Source organism: Chelon labrosus, assembly GCF_963514085.1.
Source record: "Chelon labrosus genome assembly, chromosome: 3".
NCBI classification, from domain to species: Eukaryota; Metazoa; Chordata; class Actinopteri; order Mugiliformes; family Mugilidae; genus Chelon; species Chelon labrosus.
This window is the reverse complement of record NC_140339.1, coordinates 32204083-32224754: the sequence shown is the minus strand read 5'-3', so window position 1 is coordinate 32224754 and position 20672 is coordinate 32204083. Positions and strand designations below refer to the sequence as shown.

At 39.7% G+C, this 20672-nt stretch overlaps 1 protein-coding gene across 2 annotated transcripts in view; it reads right to left on the bottom strand.

The window, feature by feature from the left end:
* Window positions 1-20672, bottom strand: part of itfg1 (integrin alpha FG-GAP repeat containing 1) — a 202917-nt gene that overhangs the window by 57026 nt on the left and 125219 nt on the right. For both annotated transcript variants that reach the window (XM_084541942.1, XM_084541943.1), the window contains exons 13-14: window positions 8509-8552; window positions 446-524 (exon numbers count right to left, since the gene is read on the bottom strand). In XM_084541942.1, the coding sequence (XP_084398068.1) occupies window positions 446-524; window positions 8509-8552 (123 nt within the window). The remainder of the gene's footprint in view (window positions 1-445; window positions 525-8508; window positions 8553-20672) is intronic.

Below are 20672 nucleotides of genomic sequence, written 5' to 3'. Positions count from 1 at the left end.
TACAATATTCATGTCTGTGTCTATTATTTGATTCAGTCGTCCACTAAAATCCATTCTAATTAAAAAATGGTGCTTTTTGGGGCAAATATTGTTATGCGATTAAAATGTGATTAATCGAGATAATTAATTACAATTAGCTGCTCTTTCTTCTTCAGTCTTTGTCTTTGAGGTACAGATTTGATTTTCTTTTTTTAGAGAAAGCAACAAAATAAAAAATATATGTTCCTCTTATTTAGATTCTGTACTTTCTCAAAATCTGTATAACCAATACCTGTGTGGGTCAGCCAGTCTAAGGAAAGCTCTCATTGCGAGGAGGTTAAGTTATTAACAAGGCAGCTGTGGATGTATGGTGAGGTTTTGAGAAAGATAACTGTCTCTCAGGCTAGCCTAATCACTGACCAGAATAATTTAGAATTATCATCGAAAGCTACCAGAAAGTACTTACCAGAGGCGTTTTTCAAGTAGCCATTGAAATCCACTGTGGTGTACATAACATAAGGGCCTGGCTGGTTCACACCGAAAGGCTGTAAAAACACAAATGCAAATAAAAGAACTGATTGAGTTTGACATTTGTTATCTTTTCACAATAATTATCTGTCAATGGAGGTGAAAGAACACAGAAAGAAACATGCAGGGTGGCAGGAAAGCGAGAGTAGGAAAGAGACGGCGGGCAGATAGGTAGACAAGCACAACAGTGACCATGAGCAGATTTTTTTGTTTTATTTCCACTAGGTGACATGGCAAAGGTGGCTAGCTGGCTAAATGTGAATGAGCACAAATGAGTGTAAATCTTGCGTGTTTGTGCGCATGTGTGAGTGGATACATTCTGAAAGGATGACAGCTAATGAAGAGGTCTGTCGACCTATCCTTCGCTTTATGTCGCCTAATCACAAACCTATTATTCATGCATATACACTACAAGAGAGATCTGGCCCTTCATAGCCCTCTATGCTGTGACACATCATAGTTCAGGGAGAGAAGAATAGAAATTAGAACAAAAATAAGAAACAGAAAAAGAGAGAGGAGAAAACAGCGGACGAGTGAGCTGAAAGAAAGACAGAAGAAAGATGTGACTAAGAAGAAGAGTGGGAGTGGGAGAGTGAATTGAAAAGATAGAAGAGGTTGATGGATGGGAGAGGAGAAGAGCAGAAACAGCTGTGAGCTCCGCTCATCTACTGCATTTATGATACCTTTCAGTTAGACAAAAAGATGGCGGAAGAGTAGACAGACAGAAAACAAAAACAACTTTAATAAAGCAGCCTCTTGTTGATGTCAAAGCTAATGTGTTTTGCAAAGGGCTTTCCACTTGTGAGAGGATGTATAAGTAGTGATGCTAGTGGTTATTGCTCTGTCCCAGCAGAATGGAAATTTATTAATTGTTTTCGTACTTTCCGCCTCTTTGCGCTTCTTTGTTATTGCACGAAAAGTCCTGAAAATTTGCAGATGCCTTCATTCGCCCGAAAATTTAATCTGTGACGGTCTTGAGCACGAGCGTGGCAAAATGGCTCTGTAGCGCCATCTATGGACCAGCCCCTGAAGCCTGTTGCACCTAAAAATCAGAAAATTTGTACACATATGTAACACCCCGGCAGCACAGTGGCGAGGTGGTTAGCACTAATGCCTCACAGCGAGAAGGTCCTGGGTTCAAATCCATGGGCCGACTGGGCCTTTCTGTCTGGAGATTGCATGTTCTCCCTGTGTCTGCGTGGGTTCTCTCCGGGTACTCCAGCTTCCTCCCACCATCCAAAGACATGCTGGTTAGGTTAGTTGGTGATTCTAAATTGGCCGTAGGTGTGAGTGTGGGTGTGACTTACTGCGAAACTTGTGAGTTTTCGTTGAAATTTGAGCCTGTTCTGGTTGTCAAAGTGAAATGACTGATAGTCTCCTTAATTCTGGAATCATTTCAAGTAGTGTGCTACTTTGTCCAGCACATGGAGCCATTGCATTTCTCTCTGGTGGGTTGTATGTGTGTGAAGCTGTTTTAACATACTTTGATGCCACAGAGAGAATACATTCAAAACAGCCAAGGCTTACAGCTGTCACGGATGATGTGCTCTGAAAAATATTCAGCTGCACAGACATGCATCGTGCCACGGTGCATTGTTACTCCAGTGTATCCCCTAAGACCTGCAGTGACCCCGTCCTTGCCGGTCCCCGACGGGCGCGGGGTGCGAGGGCCCGTTCAACGCTGCTCGCAGCTTTAATTTGCTATTGCTATGGTCCGTGGACGAACCATAGCAACCGGATGATGATAACAGGTAACTCTGGACTCAATACGGAATAGCATTAGCGTATCATAACAAAATATTGTCGAAATGAACGAGTTTCGCGGCAGATAATGCGTTATTTAGAGGCTGCGTTGCGGTGCCCTGATTACTCTCGCTAAATGGATATACGCTGATCTAATTGTCTACAGAAAAAGTGCAAATGAAACAAAAGTGATATTGGTGAGTAAACGATGGTATTTTATGCTAGAAATAAGGTCCAGGTTGTAAAAAACAGTACTTCCCCTTTAATGCATTGCAAGTAAAAATTAAGATCATGCTCTTTAAAAAGAGAATCTACAAGTAATTCTAACAGATGAAGTCAGCTCAAGCAATACAGACATAAATAAGCTTAAAATGTCAGCGATAGATCAGAAGCATACAAATCCTGCTATCAAACAGATGCAAACCCAACAGAAGAGGCTGAGGAAACTGTACAGACCCAAAGTGCTGCACATAAACTTAAAATAAAAGGCCAAGAACTCCAGGACCACAACTGCAAAAAAGTTTCAGTATCTTTTCAGGGTTTATTATAATAAATTGCAGAGCCCGACCGATATATCGGCCGGCCGATATTATCGGCCAATATTAGGCATTTTCAAAACTATCGGTATGGGCATTTATAATGGCCGATAAATGAATATTTCAAAAATAAAATAAAAACGAAACACACTTCAACCATGTCATGAGTGTTGGCGTTGTATAGTTTAGTTTGTCCACCAGAGGGCACTCTACACCGTCCCTGTTGGCAACACTCGTGTATAACTCGTGCTGATCCAGCCAGAGTCGGGCAGAGAGAACCAGTTATCCGCGAGTAAGATCATCGGTGAAGTGTGTTCATGGTGAGTTGGTCACGAGACATACATTGCTTGAATAACAATTAAAAGAACATCCCCATCAGTTCTCTTAACTCAAATAAGCATGACAAAATTCGTGACTATCATGTCCAGTTTTGCTGCTGTTAAATAAGCCGAGAGTGAAGCGGAATTAGCTAGTAGCTAATTACGTTACGTTGTTACAGTGTAGTTGACTGACTGTCCTTTTAACTTTTGACAATATGACTGAAGTATTTCTTTAATAGCGTGACAGTTATAGCAATGAGACGTATCATCTCTCCTTGGCCTGTTATATTGAAAATGTATGTTTTACAATTTGCAGTATGACGTTATCCATTGCTAAATTATGGCTCATCATAGACTAGCTAACCACAAAGCTAGCTAATGCCACTATCAGTGGAAGACCGCTAACGTTAACATTAATGAGCTTGGAAACCACAACGAACTTATTCTGCCTAAATAAAGTACTGTAATGATTACTGTATTTATAACTAGCATATCTCTAATTACAGTCCCTGCATTGTAAAATGTAAGTTAGACTTGCGAGGAGTGAACATTTAGACATAGAGAAAAAGTATCAAACGTAGCTTGTGCATAAAAGTTAGCTTTTCTTTTACACGTGTGTGAAATCCAATGACGCCAAGTGTGCGTTGCAGACTGTCGTTCAGCCGCAGCATTAACGAGTCACATAATGGATTTAGATCGCTAAATAGTAGGTTTTAGAAGGCAGGCAACAACTGATGATTGAAAATGGTTTGATGTAGCTTGATGGAAAGAATTTAAAAAGTGCAGGTAAAGGGATGCATTATCATATTATTTTAGTTAAAACTCATAAATAACTACAAATAACTAATGTTAGGGAAATCTGTTAATGTTTTGTTGCGCGTTTCTGAAAAAAAAAATATCGGCCGATGTATCGGAATATCGGTTTTTAAAACCATCAAATATTTGTATCGGTATCGGCCTTCAAAATCCTTTATCGGTCGCGCTCTAATAAATTGAAAACTCATGCTGAAGAGGCTAAGAAAGCATTGGACAAACCTCCAGTGAGATCCCTCAGGAGCTTGTGACTAAGAATTTGTAGTGCTTCAACAAATGTAAAACAAGCTTATGAAGAAATAAGGCGACACAACTCTCCTGGTAGTGAAATGCGCCGCAGAGTGGATACTTGTGATGCTGTCTTAACCCATATCAAAGAATATGCATCAAATCTTCTTGGAGAGAAAGATCATCATGGTTCTCATACAGAACAAGCACACTGGACTAAGACTAGTTCTGTGTCCAGGTTAAGTTCAAAGGGCTAAAGGTCTGTTAGCAGTTATAAGTATACAAATACAAGCTCAAGATACTCAAGCCCACTCACTACAAAGAAACAATATACTGCTGCAAAACTAACTGCAACTCAAGCCACACAGAATCTGAGAAACAAGAACTTGAAAATCTTGAAGCTGAGCACGGACAGAGGCTTGCACTAGAAGAAGCTGAAAATGTTGCAAGAAAAAAATGATCTGAAGGAGAAGTGCAGAGAGATAGAGTGCTTAGAGACAGTTAAGATGATAAATGCTGCAAAAGCATGACTGCAAGTATGTGAACAAGAAGTGAACTCAGGTGAAAAGTTATGACAGTTGCTTAATAACTCCAGGATTCTTCTTCTTACTAAGCTTGCTCAACAGCCAGATGGAATAGAAAGGTCACTGAGACTGAAGAAGAAAGTAAACCGTTCCCTTTGTTTGTTGATTTTCGCAAGATAATCCTGAAAATAGTGAAAACACAAAGGGAGACTGTGCAAATGAAACTCTCCACGCTGTCAGCAAAGGTAATTCAAAGTCAAAAGTTGACTGGGTTGCCGGTTAGAAGATTTTACTCATCAAAGAGCACTGCTCTCCCAGAAACTTACTCAAGAGAGTTTATTCAATATTCAATCAAACAGCAAGGGCTTGGCTTCACGTATAGCACCTTGCCGAACAGATTTAGAATATATTTTATATTCTATTTTATACTTATACTTATTTTAACTTAGTTTTATTTAGTCTACTTTAATTACTTATTATTGTATTGTATTATACTGTGTCCAAGCTGTTTCGTCTCGTTTTGTTTGTTTTGTCTTCTGTTTTTTTTAAGTGCCACCAAAATTTCGTTGTAGAAATACAATGACAATAAAATCTTGAATCTTGAATCTTGAATGTTCTCCTTTAACCGAGTGTGATGTGGGTCTGCTCATTGGTTACAATTGTTCCCAAGCCTTGCTACCCAGAGAAGCCACAACGAGTATTGTTGGCTGTGTCAACCCTTGCGTTGATTGTGGTGATGCGACGAGAAACAGCCACAGGATTACTGTGAGACGAGTAACATCTCAGCTTCTGCACCTGTCACCTGCACCTGGTCTCCCTTTTGCTACCAAAACAGCCCACTAGACCTGTGAAGGCGTATCTAGCACCAAGACAGACAGCAGATCCTTTAAGTCATGTACATTGAGAGGTGGGGTCTCCATAGATCAGACTTGTTTGTCTAACACATCCCACAGATGCTCGATTGTATTGAGACCTGGGAACCATTTTTGCTTTGTGGCAGGGCACATTATCCAACCGAAAGAAGCCACAGCCATCAGGGAATACCGTTTCCAAGAGAAAGGGTGTACATGGTCTGCAACAATGCTGAGGTAGGTGGTACATGTCAAAGTAACCTCCCCATGGATGGCAGGACCCAAGGTTTTCCAGCAGAACAGTGCCCCAAGCATCATACTGTGTCCGCCAGCTTGCCTTCTTCCCCTAGTGCATCCTGGTGCCATGTGTTCCCCAAGTAAGCGACCTTCTTCTATTGCTCCGTGGTCCAGTTCTGATGCTCATGTGTCCATTTCGGTGGTGGACATGGATCAGCATAGCCATTATGACTGGTCTGTTGCTATGTAGCCCCATAGGCAACAAACTGTGATGCACTGTGTATTTTGACACCTTTCTATGAGAACCAGCATTAACTTCTTCAGCAATTTGAGCTACAGGAGCTTCTCAATTGGATTGGACCACACAGACCAGCCTTCTGTCCTCACATGCATCAATAAGTATTGGCTGCCCAAGACTCTGTTGCCGGTTCACGACTGTTCCTTCCTTTTTTGATAGATACTGACCACTGAAGACCGGGAACACCACACAAGAGCTGCTGTTTTGGAGATGCTCTGACCCAGTCAACTAGCCATCACAATTTGACCCTTAACAAACTTGCTCAAATTCCTAACGCTTGCCCATTTTTCCTGCTTCTGACACTTTGAAGAGCAAATGTTCACTTACTGCCTATTATATCCTGCCCACGTACAGATGCCGTAACGAAGAGATAATCAGTGTTATTTTCTTGAGCTGTCGGTGGTCAGAATGTTACGCCTGATCGGTGTATGTCAAATACAAGTCAAAGAATTAGTTACTCCACCAGATGTGATAAAGATGCTGGAGTCTGATATTAATGAAAGAAGAGTAGAAGCTGCACACTCTCTTAGGAGGATCTGAGCTACACTAACTGCTTTTTCAATCAATTGATTTTATTGTAAAGGTGAATTCTGATGAAAAAAAAAAATTCAGTTCAGACGTTGGGAGTTTTGTTGGTCATCATACATCATCCAGTGCTTGACCTTGACCAGGGTTGGATGCAAGATATTATCAGGAATGGAAAGGAACTTGAAGTCAGTGACTTCAAATTTTTTTTTAATGCTGTCTGAGAATTTGAAGTGAAATCCCAGAGCCTAAAACTCCCAGAGTAACCACTGAGGCGACAGTGGTAATGCAAAACTTGCTTTTACCAGGAATAATGTTATGAGTAGAACTTTATGATCATAATCACCACATAAACCCACCCAATCAATTTCAATGGAACAGCATTTATGCCGGAGCATAATCAGTTTGGAAAGTGGTTCTAGACCGACATTAGAAGTTGCTCTGGTTCCCAGGTTATATCAGCAGTGCTGTGCAATCCAATACATGCATGAGCACTTTTTTAGCACTTGGCTGGATGGATTACTGTAGCCTAGCATAGCAACTCAATATCAATCAGAATCTGAGTCACTTGGCCAAATCAAAGTTGCTGGGCTGCATTACAACTTCTCATCAGTATTTAAGTAAAGCTGTAAAGCTGTTTCCAGACGAGATGGAGCAGTTCATGTACTGAACTGATTTTAATAGCCTTCTATGTGATTTGATATTACACAATTTCTTACATTGTTTGTTAGATTGTTGGTTTTACTTCTGTGTGTTTTTTGTATTTGATTATTCTTTTTGTACATTGTGCTATTAGCACCTCATAAATAATCGTGATGCTGTTTTCTTCTGTTTTTGTTAATGATAGAAACTGACAGAGCTTAAGGACAGGCTGGGATACACTGTGAAACATCAAGTCTGACCTGTGGAAGCTTGATTGGAACCACTCTATCTTCATCACACCAAAACAAACACAAAACCTACCTCAAAAATTTCTACAATTTAAGCAGGGGGTATACTCACAACAAATATCAGTCTAAAAATCATTACTGCAACCAGGTCGCATCAAATGACTTGAAGTGTAGTTGAACAATAACTAGCAATATGCCATAATACCTAAAATAAAGGGCAAGAGTAGGAAACACATTTTTGTCCCTGTGTTTAAAGATGTTTATGCCATATTTTATTGAAAAACGGAATGCTACACAAGCACGGACACGGAATACAGGAGGATAGTATGGGCAACTGACTTCTATTATAGAGGTCCAGTGTTGTGCATGAATGGTGGTCAATTTAATACATTCATATTTTTGGCACCGCAGAAACAACTGATCCACACAAACATTTGAGGGAGTTATTTGAAAAAAGCAGTACAGTTCCTGGCAAAAATAACATAGGCTGTGGATGGGCAGGTCAGTCTGAGATTCTATTGAACAAGAATAGCTCGAAGGTGAATATTTAAAAAAAAAGAAAAGAAAAAGAATGCCAAAAAATGATTGCAAATTGTTCATTTTGGAGTCTATGAACTTAGTCCAAAATTAAAAAATGTGAACTATGAACTTGAACAAGTTCACTTTAATCTGTGTGAACTGAACTTTGAACTGGTTCTTGTTTAGTGTGAACTTGCACAACACTGTGGAGGTCTGTAACTTAAGGAAAACAAACTGAGGAGGGGTATGAACAGGTTCACATATAAAGACAAGATTATTATGCCCTAATGTTGACCTACAGTGGTGGTATTTCAGACTATCTCTCCCTTCCTGCTAGACATTGCTGAGTGCAGCCTCTGGGGAATGATAAAAGCGTCTACATGGAAAGATAAGTGCAATGGACAGAGAGATACACATTAGACCCATCAGTGTGTAGACAGATAACAAAAATATTTCAACCCACAGTAACTTTGGGGAACTCATGGTATCATTAGAAAAGTGGACAAAGATTTCTTACCTTGACATCGTCTGGACAGTCTTTGAAGCAGAGGCCGCTAAGCACTGGAAAACAGAAAACAGAGGTTGGCACAGTTAGATATGTTATATATGTCAGAGGTTAGTCGGGGAGATGTTATTAAATAAATTGCCAGCAATGTGGAGCATAAAAAAATAAATATGCAAACTATTAACATTGCAAGCATGTGTGGATGTAGGAGCTACGTAAGAGAGCATTTCACTTATTTGCGTGTACAAGCGGAAAGAGGACAAAATCTGCTGAATTGCTAATCAGAGAACTAACTTTATTAGCATACTAATAGGGTCCAGGGTCTAGGTTGCCTTGATTTGGTTGATGGAATTGCACAGCCTAATATTCTGTTAATAAGGTCACCACCCAATGCTGTACTAAACAGCAGTCAAACTTAGTGCACCTCTTCAAAGGGAACATCACACCGGCTGTGGTTCAGATGCAGAGACAGTGGGCGTATGAAGCCTCAGCACTTAATGGTTCACTGCTAAGTCAGCAAAAAAAAAAATTACTGTATGCACAACCTCAATAACCAACTCAAATAAATTTCAGCACTGTAATTATTTTAAGATTTTTTACTTTTGTAAAGCCTCTTGAAAATGGCAAGCTGTTCACTAAATGTGTAGAAGTGGCTGGTGACGTGAATTTTGCAAGGTTTCCTTTTACACGAGCTACAATCCTTTTTCTGCATAATTCTATATTCATTCATCACAACTCTAATTATTGTCTGTTCAGATGAACAGCATAAATGGTAACAGTCAGGAAAAGCTTAAAAAGTGTAAACTTTTAACTTTTTTTTTTATTGATAAAGAAAAACAAGCAAAGTGCTTACAGGACAAGGACAAAAACAGTGTAGAACACTGAACAAGATAAACTGTGCTAGTTGTACGTGTTGTGTTGTGTGGGTGGGTGAAGAAAAAAAAATTTAAAAAAAGAAGAGGAAAAAAAATAAATAATAAATAAGTAAATAAATAAAGACATTGCAATACTAGTGAACAAAGAGTGGAGAGGGTGACAATAATTCAATGCTATCTGTTACATTATGTTTTGCTCAATTACAATAAGATAAATAATATTTTCAATGATAAAAATTATAGCAGTGTAAATGGATAGTTAGTTTTTTTTTTCTTTCCAAAAGAAATGAAACATAACTGACAGAACCTTTATCTATTAAACATATTTAACTTTTTTAATAACCAGGTTATTCCATCAATGGATTTTTTTCTTCCCTAATGGCGCGGGCATGACAATGCCAGGATTCAGCGGGCTCAAACTGTGAAAGAGTGGTTCAGGGAGACATCATTTTCACACATGGATTGGCCACCACAGACCTTAACCCGATTGAGAATCTTTGGGATGGAGAAGGACGACGCAGTGGAAAGATCTTGGTGAAAAATGAATGCAACACTGGATGGAAATAAATGTTGTGACATTGCAGAAGCTTATCAAACCAATGCCACAGTGAATGCGTGCTGTAATCAAAGCTAAAGGTGGTCCAACAAAATATTAGAGTGTGTGACCTTTTTTTTGGTGGCAACTTTTTTTTTTTTTGGCCGTTCAGTGTATTAGGTCATTGTAGCTGTTAACTAACTAACTAATAAAAAATAAAAAAATAAATAATAAATCTAAGTAAGTCATATATAAGTAATTAATTAGGGGTCCATGCAAACGAAGTTGCAGGATCCCTGTTGATTTTTCTTCTTTTTATTATTATTTTTATGATTAATCTTATTCTGCGTAGCTAAAGTGTCTGCCCAGGACAAACTGCAAGAGCGAAAGGCATCAAACCTGGTAACTTGGTAGAAGTCCTACCATGTCACTTTGACACCAAGGTGTCAATACACATGCCTGCAGCTAGGTGGCGCTATAATAAGTCAATTTATGTTTTGGCTCATATCTTGAGAACCGCGTGCCCTAGAAACAAAATTCTTCTCCCCTCTGATTCCTTACATGGCCCTGGTTCTAATGGACTAGGCCACGCCCATTTTCGCCTGCCATTTCTTCCCGCCATTTTGAAAAACTTGCATCTCAAAGCAAAATCAACTCCTCCATTGTTCATCCATTTCTCACCAAACTTGGCATGTATCATTTATGGACAAAGACAATGAAAAGTTCTTACAAAGTTAATGGCTAATTAATTTTTATGGTGTGGCACAGTATAACTCAAAAGATATATTTTGTGAAGTATGTACCCAAACTTAATCAAACTTCATATCATTGATAATAATATGATTTTGTACAAGAACCCCAACTTTGTGATCCTTGGTCTCTAGGGGGCGCTATAAAAGCAACATTTCAATGTCTCAAAAACTGCAATAGCTAACTTCATGAAATTTGGCATACACAATCTGTAAAATATTGTGCAGACACCCATCAAGTTGTGCGGCATTACGTCTACAGGGGACACAACAGGTGTCACGGAAACATTTCATATGACTTTAAGGCCTATAACTTACAGTACACTGTAATACACTATTTTTTCAATATGCTCACTTTCATTGACGATCAGTAGAGATTTTACTGACACATCATTGTTCTGTAACTTCTACAAAAAACTGTTAAAAGACTACTAGCAGTGGATTATCCATACAAAGTGTAACCTATTACACCAACGCTGTATGGAGTAGTGGTGAAGGGCTGAGAACTGTATTGCACCATTTTCTTGTATTCTGATCCATATATGTGGTAAACCTTCTGCTTTTACTTTATGAGCATAAACAAGGGGATTTTCTTGTTCTTTTAAAGTTTTGATTTAAAAGGAAATGGCATATGTGTGGCAAAGGCAAATTTGCCTCTTTGAAGTTCACAAGCTTTTTAAGTATATGCCTGAAGCAAAATTCAGTCGGAGCTCCCATCAAAGACAAACAACCCCCTCTTGACCCCAACTGACAACATGGCATATCAACTGCTACTTAACGTCTTGAATTTCCCTTGGGATTAATAAAGTATCTATCTATCTATCTATCTATCTGGTAAACAGGTTGAAATTTGAATTACACTGAAAAACCATTTGGTCAACTGAAAATGTCAAGTTGTTTGGGAGTGGCGGAGGAAGTCTGGACATTTGCAACAGTGTAGTCAGAAACAGCTCTGCCTGTAATTATACTGCTCAGCAACTCTGAGCAATCACTAGCTCAACACATCGCACACTTTATACTAAAGTCATCTATGAAGGACACAGATGATCAATAGATCATAGGCATCAAGTTATTCATGGATTGTTTGAATTTCATGCTGTTTGTATTTTCAGCAATACAAAAGGAATAGACTGTCGACTGATTTCTTTGAAGTAAGTCTCATTTGGGATTTTCAGAAAGGAGACATAGGACATAAGACAACACAAGGACCTCACTGCAGACTCCATAACCTCCCCTGCTACAAGCTGAAGGCTTCTTCAGACCTTGCATTTAGATCCGATCTGGGCAAACAGATCGCAAGTGGAAAGCATAAAAGACACCCGGGATAAAATGAGTAGCACACAAACGCGCGCATAGCAGTATCACACACAGTGTTGGGAACGTTACTTTAAAAAAGTAATTAGTTATAGTTACTCACTACTTGTTCCAAAAAGTAACTGAGTTAGTAACTGAATTACTCTATAATAAAAGTAACTCGTTACCAGGGAAAGTAACTATTTGCGTTACTGTTAAAAAAAAAAGTTGCTATATGTCAAAGAATTTGGATTTTTTTGAGCAGTTTTCACAAGTCAGTTGAACTGAGTAGAACAGACAGGTGTTTGTACATAACTTTCGATATTTATATATAGGCTATATTTTATATTTATATTTATATTATATTTATACATATAATATTTATATTTCGATAGGGTTTAGACGGCGAGCTATCATCTGTGGTGGAGGTATCGGTGTTTTTGGCCACTAGCTTTGTAGATGCGTGTGTCGTCGTGAGATGCTTCATCAAATTAGAGTAGCTTACAACGGATGTCGACAAAGTCTTCGCTCCTGGACATAATGTACACATTACATGCACGTTCCTCCCTTTGACCACAATGAATTTTTTTATTTATTGAAGTAGTGCTTATATCTCCACCTTGAAAATGCCAACTTTTCATCGGATTGCTCCTGACTCGCCATCTCTGCTGCTTCATCGAATCTCTGTTTAGCTGTTGTGTGTGTGTGGCGCGTGTGCTGGCATGTGTGTAAAAACACTGGCTCTGATTGGCTACCATGAAACATGACTCTGCCTTAGCCAATCATAATCGCTTACCTCGTTATTAACCCACCTCCTCACTAGCGGTGAGCCAGGGATGCGTTCGGATTACACCGTTTATTCAATCAATGCATAGTAACGCACCGCATTTAACGTCCAGTAACGTTAACGGCGTTGTAACGACGAGAAAAGTAATTAGTTAGATTACCCCGTTACTGAAAAAATAACGTTGTTACCTAACGCCGTTCTTTTAAACGGCGTTATTCCAAACACTGATCACACAAGCGATCAGAGATAGCCTGTAGCAATGGAGAGTTCGTAGCATTCAGAGGTAAAGTTGCCGTTTTCAAGGTGAAAGTATAGGCACTACTTTAACCTCATTGAGGTAAAAGGCAAGGACATACACATGAAGTGTACATTACGCTCAGAAAAAAAATCTATTTCTTAGACGTATTTAAACATTTTTTATTTTTTTTTTAAAGTAACGCAATAGTTACTTTCCCTGGTAATTAGTTGCTTTTATAGTGGAGTAATTCAGTTACTAACTCAGTTACTTTTTGGGAGAAGTAACTGACAACTATAACTAATTACTTTTTAAAAGTAACGTGCCCTGCCGCTGTGTGGAGAAAAAAGGGAAAAGGCACTGTAAGTAATGTCTGTTCATTAGTAATGAGAGTCTTTTAAAATATGCTAAATAATAAATAAATCTAACCAAGAATTAACAAATGAAAGTATTTAATATAAGTACAATATAAGTGTGTGATTCTGTCATTAAATAAGGTATCAGCATGTGGTTAATTACTGATGTGGTCATGTTGAGGTATGGAGAGCCTTGTGATATGCATAATTTATCAGTGTCTTTATTCACCTTTGCGACTCAGATGATGTTGGAGTTTATTGCGTACAGACCGTGAAACTGAGATTGGATCTGGAGAGCTGGCTGGAGATGCATATGGAGACGCATGTTAATACCAGGTCTGAACACATGTACCTAAAGGTGGTCAGATGCAGATCTAAATGAAAGGTCTGAACAGGGCCTTGGTGAACAGACTTTTTAGTTTCATTTTGCAGCACAGAAAATGTTTTCACACATTAGAGAATACCTATTTTCACTTTGGCACCATGTCTGTCTGCTTCAAAAGTTGATTTAAGCAAGTCTACAGTCTCTCTGCATTTGTGAACTTATCTCATTTTTAGCGTTAAAATGGCAGTATCCATTAAAATGCATCCTCAGTGAACTGTGAAATGTATCAGTGTATAAACCACAATAGCTAAGAAACAGATGTCGGCGCATTAAAGAGCCAAGAGGAGAAAACATTGTCAGACAGTCAGATATAATATGACAAAAATCGATTGTCAGGATAACCTTTTCTAGGAAGTGAGATGGGTTTAATTACCACAGCATAAGTGGACACCCTCCTAATGAGAAAAACCGATGCGCATGGCAATCTCTGTTTAGATGATGCACAACAAAGAAACAAAGAATCATATTTTCTGTGTTGTAATTTCAGGTGTAGATGATGAACAGCTTCATCCAGTGTAATGAAGCTAAATCACACTTGGCACCACACATCGTCCAAGTGTCCTTGTCCATGCCAAACTTAATCTTTTTTTTTTTTTTTGCCAAATATGGAATGCCTAGAATTAAAACCAGAACCAGAGAAGCCATGGAGAATGTTATGCTGCCTGTAACACTGTTTAGCATGACCAGTTTGGTGGTGGTGGGTTAGTGATGGTCTGGGGAAGCATATCCATGGAGGGACGTACATACCTCTACAGGTATGTAAGCTGCAGGAAGGTCTTAATCCTAAACTTTTAATACACTCTAGATAATTCATAATATATAGTATTAGATCCATAAAATTAGACTAGCCATTTCATATATTGTGTACATTCATTCCTTTCTGTAAAAGCCTCACAGGTTAAAAATTAATTTTGTGTCAAGTAGGGCTGGGCAATAAAGCGATAACGATATCTATCGCGATAGACAATATCAAATAGATCAATATCAATAAAAAATACGTTCGATACAATGTTCGATAATTTCACTTGAACTCCGTTAGAGAAAAAATAGGAAGAAAACCCCGAGCCACAACTGCAAGTCATTCTGGGGGATGTAGGAAGAGGAAGGGATTTAGCCTCTCGACCTATCATGGCCCAGCTAAGCCTCAACAACAAGCCATCAACAACAACAAAAAAGAACAGCGTGGAGTGAAAGAATATGAGTGCGACAGCGCGAGAGGACATTGTAGATGAAAAAGGAAAGGTCACGTCACCAGTACGGCAATATTTTGGTTATTTTAAGTCAGACAAAAGTCAGACTGATGTTGTCTGCAAACTTGGTGGCGAGTGAGCATATTAATTGGCTCTTGTCTCTTGATTAGTAGTAAGAGTCGGTTAAGAGTCGGTTAAGTTTTGTTTATCTGCCGGCCGAGTGAGTGGCTGCTGACTCACGGTTAAGCAGGGATCCACGAGCAGGGGTTAAGAGTCGGTTAAGTTTCGTTTCTCTGAGTATTGTGCGTAAGTGAGTGAGTGTCTGAGTGCCTTAGTTTGCTCGTGGTCAAGTCGGGTAGTACGTTTTGTTTCTCTGCCTAGTGAGATGTAAGATGTTTGAATGGTGCCATATATTGATAATATATCAATCAAACGTGGTAGGACTCAACTGAGCCGGTTAAATAGACGTCTAGATTCATGATTCTTGAGTCGTCTTTGATGGCGGTTATATGAGCCGAATCTTTTTTCCACCGCTACTGAATATTAATTAAAAATGAATGAAAATGAAATGCTATTGAATATGTCATTGTCTGTCATTTTCACTGACAACGAAAAAGTCTAGCGCAACCTCTGATCAAGAGGTACACGGCAGCAGTGCCATACGACACAACATCAAAGCGATATAAAGAAATAACGGATGCAGTCATTTAGCGAAGGACAGTTTAGAAGTTTGGGTAGAACAGGTTAAAAAAACTAATCAGTAATTGTTGATATCGACTGATAAGAAACACTTATATCGTGATATATTTTTCAGCCATATCGCCCAGCCCTAAGTTGAAGTCCCACAGAACCTTGGCCCTGTTGTTCTCAGACACCTTCTGTGGTGCGGCCCATTGGGGTTCCGGTACTTCTATTCCATACTGGGTACAGATGTTCCTGTACACTATGCCAACCACTTGGTTATGCCTCTCCATGTACGCTGACCTGGTTAGCATCTTACACTCTGCCACCATGTGCTGGAGTGTCTCAGGGGCATTTTTGCACAATCTGCATCCTGGGTCTGATCTACTCTGATAGATCCTGGCCTCTATGGCTCTTGTAACTAGGGCCTGTTCTTGTGCTGCCATGATAAGTGCCTCTGATCACTGGTAGTGCATACATGTTGATGGCTTGGATCTTGTTCTTGCCATTCAGCTGACTTTTCAGGACTTGCCTTACTCTCTGGAGGTATTTGGTTGCGGTTGACTTCCTTGCGGCTTCCTCATGGTTTCCATTAGCCTGTGGGATACCAAGGTACTGGTAGCTGTCTTGGATATCACCTATGTTGCCCTCTGGTAGGTCAACCCCTTCAGTTCTGATCATCTTGCCTCTCTTTGAGACCATCTGGCCACACTTGTCCAATCCGAATGACATCCCTATGTCACTGCTGTAAATCCTGATGGCATGGATCAGTGAGTCGATTTCTTGCTCATTCCTGGCGTACAGCTTGATGTCATCCATGTAGAGCATGTGGCTGATTGTTGCTCCACTTCGCAATTGGTACCCATAACCACTCTTTGTGATGATCTGACTGAGAGGGTTCAGGCCTATGCTGAACAGCAGTGGTGACAGATGCCTGACAGGCCCTTCCATGTTGTGCAGAGACAGGTTATTGGCCGGTGGTTGGACGGGATGCTTCCCTTATGGGGGGTCCTTCAGGATTAGGACTGTCCTGCCCTGGGTTAACCACTCTGGGTGGGACACATCCCTCAGCAGCTGGTTAATCTGTGCTGCTAAGGGTTCATGGAGTGCAGTTACCTTCTTCAGCAAATAGGCATGGATCATATCGGGGCCTGGTGCTGTCCAGCTCTTCATCTTTGACCTTATCGCACCTGCCAGAAATTGTCTTGGGTTAACTTCATCCACAGATACCTGCACAGTTTGACAGATGTCTGCTGTGTGGCAAGGTTTAAGAGGTTGTTTACTTCTAGCTGGAACTTCACTGTTAATTCCATGTTTATTGGCACTCTATAAAAAGAAACTACGTGGAACCCATAGTAACCACAATGCAGTCCTTTGCCATTATGTCAGCTGATGTAACATGTAGGTACAAAGACACATACTCACATGAAGAGCACATTGTGATGAGAAACATGACATGCTGTAGTACAAGTAGAGACCCAAGCAGACACACACTGTACATGGAAACACAGTGACACACAAACACAGCAATCTGACAGCTGAGCGGCATTTGCTCTGAGATGCTCATCACTTCCCATTGTCTTCAGGCTGTTTCTGCTGACTGCGGGTCTGCTCACAGACATACATGCGCACAACACATGTCGTCACACACCAAGAGACATAAACTGTGACTGGCACTGAGCTGACATCTGGTCTTGAATAGCAACAGCAAGTTCAAAAGTGGCCACCTTAGTGGCTTAGTAATCAATGTTGCAAGGATGTCATAATCAGAATTGTTACATATGGCATTTACAACATGTATTTAGTATTTTGCGTTAATGCTGAACATTTAAAGAACATCTGTGTATCCATTTGGTCAATTAACCTAGAAAGCATAGATACATTTAGATTTTATTACAAAAGCTCTAATAAAAATAATATTTAAGAGAGAGCTGCAAACATTATTCTTCCTGGGCACTTGCCAAAAAACAAGCTTGATTTGCTCCTGTCATACACTTCTACGTCTACTATTTGGTCATTGTGTAAGCAAAACGAGAAACCGCAGTGCCATGGGGAGACCAACCCCAAAGGGAGATTTCTGTGCTCATTGTTCTCATTGCACATCATTACTGTGTTGTATGCTCATTGTCCCTGAACAGCTGGGAATCATATAACTGTGATTATTTCAGATATTTACAGTTACGACAATATTATCTGAAGGAAATGTGGATAAATGAAAATTCCGAACCCAGTGAAATAATACAACTAATAATACAGGCATATACTGGTACTTCCAAATCAGTCATTTCAAAACTTAACCAGGGTATTGCAAAGGGTATAAGAAATACCACAGTGTATATCAAGTAGAGATGGGAGAAAGAACTAAATGACAGAATCACATGTCAGAAATGGGATAACATGTAGGAAACAGTTTTTTCTACCTCTTGCTCAATCTATTGGCGTGAATTCAGTTGGAAAAACCTTGTTCGTTTCTTTACTGTGACTAAAATGAAAGCATAGCTAGTATCAATGGCTCACTCATGCTTGAGAAATTGTGGGGACGATGAGGCAAATCGCCATCACATTTCTTGGAGCTGTCCAAGGTTATACCTATTTTGGGAAAATATCTTGAGAATTATGCAGCATATTCTTGGACAGCAGATTCCCCTGACATTCACAACGCTTTAACTAGGGGATCTACCAGAAGGGATAACGGGAAACTATAGATGCCTTTTGAAAATAATGATTGCGGCAGCAAAAAAGCAATAAGTCATAAATTGTTACAGATCGACCCGCCTACGGTCACGGATAGGCTAGAAATCATAAAGGAGATTCATGAGATGGAAAGACTGACTTATTTACTCAGACCGAGAAAAGATTTGTATTGTGCAAGATGGACAAAATAGACAATGTTTCTGTTGAATGAGGAAGATTGCTGATGATTTTTGAGGTTTCTCTTACTTAAAATACATTTAAAAGGGTATTGAAATGTCATTTGCTTTTCCATTACATTTCCATGTGATACAAATTCTACAAACTAAATAGTACTATGCAAAACCCCTATTCTTTGTTGAGGTGGAAGATGTAAAGTGACCTGGTCAGGAGGATTTTTTTAAAACTTGTACTGTGCTGTTGTTGTTCTGTCTTAAAAACAAATAAAAATATAAGTACAAAAAAAAAGACATCCAGAGTAACAGATAAATGCTTGAAAGAATAACTGTAGCTGGCTGACATCTATGTTTGTGAGTCTACCAAATATACATTGTCTGGCTGACAAGTGTCTGTGAGAAGACACAGAGGAGGAAGCTGCAGCCATCTGACGAAAGAAAAAAAAACAACAAAACACGATTTTACACTTGCAGTTTGGCAAGTGTACAATGTTGACTGATAAAACAGAGAGGAATGGAATGAAAAGGACATACAACACTACATGTGGCTTAAAAAGGGTTCTGTGTACCAACATGAAAACATCATCAATAAATTTAAGTACAGTGAAGGAAACATCATCATTTTGAGTCGCTTTAGACGTTATGCTTATTTTTCTCATGTCATGGAGTTAGCCCTTAAAGATATGCTGTGAAATACCTCAAGAGAGTCAGCCCAATAATGTGACTGTGAATTATTAGCTTAATCACATATTGTCTGACTGTCTATAATTGTGACTTAAAGGTCTAATCGGAACAGCTATTATACAATACCAGGTATGTCCAATGAGTTCACATGCTGTTTTTTTACTGCTTCATGTAGGTGAACAAAAAACAACAACCGTAATATGTAGTATACTTTCTTATCTAACTTGCTGGCATTTGCACACCGATCCAGATTATGGCATCAACTGTCAGCATGAGCTGGTACAGGATGCTATTTTGATGAACATAGGAGCAGGCACTCCCACTTTTTTTGTGTGCTGTACCAGACAGAGAAAAAGCATTCACAGCAGTCTGGATATAAAGCCTCTAGTCAAATACAGGATACCCCCATCATTTTATCCTTCTTGCTAATTTTGGAGTATATGATTTTTGCCATTCAGCAATCATTCATCCATCTGTCCAAACAACAACCACTTTGAGGATAGATTGTTTCTTTAAGCTGAATTTGGATCCACTTTGCCTTAATGACCATACTCTGATCTAAGAACAGTCCAAATTATAAAATGAAGAAACAAGAGGGACAGATAGTTAGATCTAGGCGTCAGCAAGAGATCGATAGGCTCGTCCAGGAGAGGAGACTCCTCAAGAGGCAGTGGAGGAAAGCTACAGATGAGGAGAAGACAGGTATTGATTGTTTACAGGCAGATGTGAGGGAGCGGTTGGCAGCATTAAGAAGGGCGGAGAACATTAGGAAAAATAGGAAAAGGAAAGTGCGGGCTAGACTAGCATTTTATAAGGACCCATTTAGGTTTGTGAAGTCAGATACGGACAGGTTTAGAAAGATGGCACTACCCTCTGATATTCAACCTATTGGTGAAATAGGTAGTCAGTGTGATGACAGCCCGCCAAGGTGGAAAGAGGTTCAAGAAGTGGTAAGGAGCGCAAGAGCCTCTTCAGCCCCGGGACCTAATGGGGTCCCCTACCGGCTGTATAAGAGTGCACCAGATGTGCTGAGGTTCCTGTGGAAATTGATGAAGGTAGTATGGAAGAAACAGGTTATTCCCAAGGTATGGCGCAGGGCAGGGGGGATTTTTATTCCCAAAGAGAGGGACTCGTTGGAATTAAGCCAGTTTAGACCAATTAGTCTACTTAATGTTGAGGGGAAGATTTTCTTCAGTGTTGTGGCACAGAGGTTGTCCAGTTACTTGGTGAAAAACAGACTAGTTGATACGTCGGTGCAAAAGGCTGGGATCCCCGGCTTCTCTGGATGCTTAGAGCACACCAGTATGATTTGGCACCAAATTCAGTTAGCAAAGCAAGAGAAGAGAGACCTGCATGTTGTATTCTTAGACCTGGCTAATGCTTTTGGGTCAGTACCACACAGTTTGTTATGGGAAGCATTTGACTTCTTTAGAGTTCCAGGTAGTATAAAAAACTTAGTCAAAGCCTACTTTTTAGACATACAACTCTGCTTTACCGCAGCAAAGTACACTACAGCATGGCAGCAGCTGGAGGCAGGCA